Here is a 5,060-nt window from a genome sequence, read left to right as displayed (position 1 = left end):
TTAATTTACAGTTGTTTTACGTATATATGAAATTAATACGAAGCAATCAATGGAAAGGATCAATGCTTTAAATAGCTGACATAATAATTCTCTCTATCTTATCATACACTATTTTATAGAATAAAAACTACATTTTCATTCGTGCATTTTGACAATACTGCATCTGAAAGATGATAGAACTTCATAATATATGTCTCGGCGATATAATTAGTTACATATGTCTAAAATAAATATACATATTAATATTATCGGAATATATATGATTTTCATGAAAGCAAAACATTTACTTTTATGAATGCAACAAAATACTTTTCTTTTTTATGTATAATGAGTGTACAAAACCGACATTTTCCATTAGCGATGGATACATATACTGCAAATCACTTAATTTTCTCGACACCTTATTTTCGCGAGACAGTCATTGATTCTTGTTAAGCGAGACAAAATTTTCACGAATTGTGATTATTGCTCTATATAATCCGAAGGAATTTTATTATACGCATGAATTAAAATTTCGCGATCACACTGTCTCCTAGAATTACGCGAAAATAAAGTTCACTTAAAAAAGTGATATACAGTTTATAGTTGAATTATCTGAAAAGAAAATGTCAAAATGCTTTATTCAATATTAAGTGATAACTTCCATAAAAAATTGAAAAATGTAAATTTAGAAATAGGGTGTTCTAGAAGAACATATAAATTAACGTATATCTAAAATGTATGGACCTTCAAGATGAATTTTTTTCATTGTGTTTTTTTAAACAACAAGCAGAGATCCGACGGACTCCTTGTGTTCCCTATCACTCATTCCATCCTTTATGAAGTGTTACACTTTGTTTGCTTTGTTGGAGATTGTAATGGCATTTGAATAGGTTTTGTTTTCGTGCAGTATAATGCATGTCTTGATTTATTTTTTACACCCAGACACATTATTGTTGGTAGAAGCTTCATCTATAGACATATGACGCAAATGGCTCATAAGTGTTATTTGTTTTATAAACTTCACACTCCAAGTCCTTGGAAACATCAATTTTTTATTCACCACTTTGATTTATTTGAAGAACAAGTAAAAAGTTTCTTGCAGTCTTTCCTGAAATCTTTGTTCACAAAACAGTACACTACCGGATTAGCTGCCATATTTAACATGTACGACCGTAAAAATAGTTGATATAAGTTTGTTTCCATCACAGATAATGTGGAATATATGGCCGGGTTAACACACCTGAGTATAGCAATAACACAGAATGGTAAAAACGTACAAATGTACACAACTGTCACAGAGAACAACATAATGTAGGACTTTGTGACGTGTATTTTTGGTCCGAATCTTATACTTTCGGATCTGATTGAATACACACTGTTTCTTGGGGTTCCTGATTTGTAACATCTCTCCATAGGGACAGTCAACTGGTTCCCAGAACTTGAATTTTCTTTTAATTCTCCATTGTTTTGTATTATTAAAGTGTTTTCAGTAGTGGTCGAATTGAAAGAGGCGTTTGAAGACTCTGAACTTTCATGCTTCTTACAGCAAGAGAGAAAACCGTCTAGTCGTCCATATTTCAAGCCTTTGTTTCCTTCATAAAATTTGATCTTTGAGAATCCTCTGTTTATTACATAAATTGATCTCCATGTCAATAAGTATAAAATTATTAATATAAAGTCTACTAGCAGACTGCTTACTATGAGATATAAACTGTGTGCAAACTGAAATATGGTATGTTTATATCTATTGTCAATGAGGCAGGCTTTTGATTTTACACCATTCCGATAGTAAGTCTGAGTGCCATATAAGAGAAATGCAGGCCAACATGTTAAGGCAGATATAAATGTGGCAATTATTATACAGATCTTGACCTCTCGTATTCCGAAGGCCTTTTCCCTAGAAAATCGAATTCCGATAAACCGATCTACTGCAATACCAATTAGTATAATAGACGACATGCAGTTAAGCATGAAGGTTAAATACCGAAAGGATTTACAGATTATGGCGTTGTCGAACGTAGTTGAATTTAACATCAACACAATCTCAAATGGCATCGTTATACTGCAGTTACTTAAATCAATCCATGCCAGAGATAAAATGAACAAACGGGACGATCGTCGGCTTTCCCGCCATTTCTTATGATAAATGCAGCAAACAAAAGCATTTCCAATAATCCCAATCGGCAGTAGGCAGGAGACGAAGATTAACGCTGGCATTAGCTCAGCTCTGAAAACCCGAACATCGTACTCACTGTCACTGTAATTCTCCCTCAAGGAGGAAACGGCGCTTATAAAAAGCTGTGAAGCATTTCTCAAACCAAGATTCATCTACAAAACAAAGTCAAATGTAGGTTTTTATATCCAAATGTTTTATATATCTTGGATAAAAAAGAGCATAATGATAAAAACTGATTTTTGTCAAACAATAATATGTATATATAGAATCTACCTAGGCTATATAAGAAGATGCTTTTCATGAACTATAATTTTTATTTTTAAGATCAGATTAAGAGAGTGAAAAGAACTAAGCAGTGGTTCTTCAGATCAATTGTTGTTACTGTATATGATCAATCTTAGTTATCGCGATAAGTACATTGAAATCTTTTTAGACATCTAATTAAGAGAAAAAAATCTTACCTTTTCTGCAAAAATAGTTACGAATATTGTTATCAATCCCTTTTATTCACTCTCAAAATTTTATAATTCAAACTATTCATTTTTCACATTTCTTAGTGGCTTGTAAAAGCACAATAGAAGGTAAAAGGCACTTATAATTTCTCTCGCAGAATCTAGCACTTTTGAAAGCCAAGCCATAATGTGAATAACAGCCAAGTGTACGATATGATGATAATTTGGGAGATATTATAATTAAGATTCATGCTTAGATGTATTAGAAGCGACATTCAGTACAACAATCACATGGAATCAGAATTCATCAATACATTTGCATAATTAGTTGGTATAGATTACATGAAGTTAATTTAGGCTGCAATTAATCTTATTTCTACTAAATTAAGATATATTTATTGTTTTTGAGAAAATCTTTACCTTCTTTAGGCATCATCATTCGAGTTTACCAATATAAGGCAGTTGTATGATAGTTTTAGCTTTTAATGAATAGAATATACACATATCATAATATATGTACTCTTAGTAAATATTCAATCGATTATAGGGCATAAAACGAAGTCTTATTCTTCATAATCAAAATTCAAAATAGAATACAAACAATGTCGTTTTATATTTTGTACAAGTCATTTTTATATGTACATATCATTTTACTACGGTTAAAAAAATATTCACCTTCTCGCTATATAATGAAACAACCATTTTCTTATAATTCTTTTGAAGTCAAGTTAAAATAATTTGTATATGATTTTTTTCTAGAATTAAGGTTTCGGTTGTTATGTTTTTTTTCAAAATTCACAAAAAAGTTATATTTTTCTAAAATCATGTTCATTTTTATTTTATTATTTTATTTAACAAAACGTTATCATATCTTTATTTTACAGTTAAGCATATTTAGGTTAAAAAAAAAAACGAATATTTACCTTGTCGCTATATAATGAAATAACCATTTTCTTATAATTCTTTTGAACTTTTCTGAAAAAATTTACTTAACAAACCCGTTAAAATCACATTTGTATATAATTTTTTGCGCTATGGAGAGAGTTCGAATCATACATGAAGCTTTTCTTTTTTGTTTTCAAATGTCTTAAAAACATGAGTGAAAAATAAATTATTAATAAATTATTAAAACAATGAAATACAGAATTTGATATATAAAAGATTATATAAACTATAACATTTTGAAAAAATATTACAAATTGTTTTTTTTCACATTAGTTTTTACTCCAAAACTATGTGAGGTATAAAGTTAAAACTTTTACAGTTTATAAATATATCATTGATTAACAGAAAGAAAATATGACTTGATAACAAATATTTAGAAAAAAATATTTATTGAGAAACATTCTTTTTAAAAAATACATACATTAAAAAAAATACATCTAATTAATTCCGTGCTTTACGTGAAAGCCATCATTGCAGATATATTTATCAACGATGGGCAAGTTGGACTTCGATAGCCTCTGGAAAGTTGTAATCCCCGTTTATTTTGTCCAAATGTTAAGAATTGAAAGCGAAAGTACAGTGCAAATGGCGGATTTTATAAAGATCTTGTCTTTTTACATGTCATGCTTTCAATAACAACCTTTCAGGGATCATTTACGTCCAACTTGCCTTTCATTGATAAACATATACTATTTCTGCAATGATGGTTTTCACAAAAGGGACAGAATTAAGCAGGTGCTTTTTTCTTTATATATGCACATTTTTTGAAACAATTTTTCTCAAAATATTTTTTTTTGTAAATATTTGTTTTCAAGTGATTCTTTTTATCCGTTAATCAATGATATATTTATTAACTGTAAAAGATTTTAATTGATACCTCACAGTTTTCGAGCTATTTTAAAAATAATTTTTTGGACATGTTGACCTTTAATTTGACGAAACCTTAATTATAATCCAATTATACAACATGAGAAAATTCAAAAATCTCACCAAAATTGTATTTTTGCAATGAAGTAGTGATAAAATGCAAGGAGTCTATATACTTCTGATACATTCTGCAGTACTTACCTTTTCAAACACATGTACAATATGTACAAGATGGGTTTTTTAAAGAGGAGACGACAAATATCCAGTATTAAGAATTGTGCTAGTCAGGTCTTCAGAAAATGTTTCCTGCATCATTGCATCTTCCTCCTTAAATAGGACATAACAGTTCTTCAGCAACATGCTGATTAAATAAAGCAAATCCCAAAGAGACATACTGACCTTCAATACCTAAAATAAGACGCATAAAAGGAGACACAACTTTAGACGTGATCATGATAATGACCTACGTTTCACCTCTATTTCTACCTGACATCTACACAAACTTTATATATATATGCATATGATTTATTTACCATTATGAGAAATCTTTTATTGATCCTTCTCCAAATCTCATCTGAAAAAGTATACATATAGAATATGTGCAAACTGCTGCATCCAATTTGATAGATCTTTGTACA

At 29.6% G+C, this 5,060-nt stretch overlaps 1 protein-coding gene across 1 annotated transcript; it reads right to left on the bottom strand.

Annotated features, from left to right (window-relative positions):
• Positions 1–601: 601 nt before the first annotated feature.
• On the bottom strand, positions 602–2,776 carry LOC134271548 (cholecystokinin receptor type A-like). The gene is made up of 2 exons (XM_062753755.1): positions 2,620–2,776; positions 602–2,310 (listed from the first exon to the last, which is right to left on the bottom strand). The coding sequence occupies exon 2, from the start codon at positions 2,308–2,310 to the stop codon at positions 1,039–1,041; it is 1,272 nt and encodes a 423-aa protein (XP_062609739.1). The 5' UTR covers positions 2,620–2,776; the 3' UTR covers positions 602–1,038.
• Positions 2,777–5,060: the final 2,284 nt, after the last annotated feature.

The sequence above is a fragment of the Saccostrea cucullata genome, unplaced genomic scaffold, assembly GCF_032062105.1.
Source record: "Saccostrea cucullata isolate Sc308-1 unplaced genomic scaffold, CSIRO_AGI_Scuc_v1 ctg215, whole genome shotgun sequence".
NCBI classification, from domain to species: Eukaryota; Metazoa; Mollusca; class Bivalvia; order Ostreida; family Ostreidae; genus Saccostrea; species Saccostrea cuccullata.
The sequence above is the reverse complement of the archived record's forward strand: the minus strand, read 5'-3'. Positions and strand labels throughout refer to the sequence as shown.

Bases quoted from the DNA above. Each gene is read 5' to 3' on its own strand.
- LOC134271548 (XM_062753755.1), bottom strand. From the start codon at position 2,310: ATGAATCTTGGTTTGAGAAATGCTTCACAGCTTTTTATAAGCGCCGTT.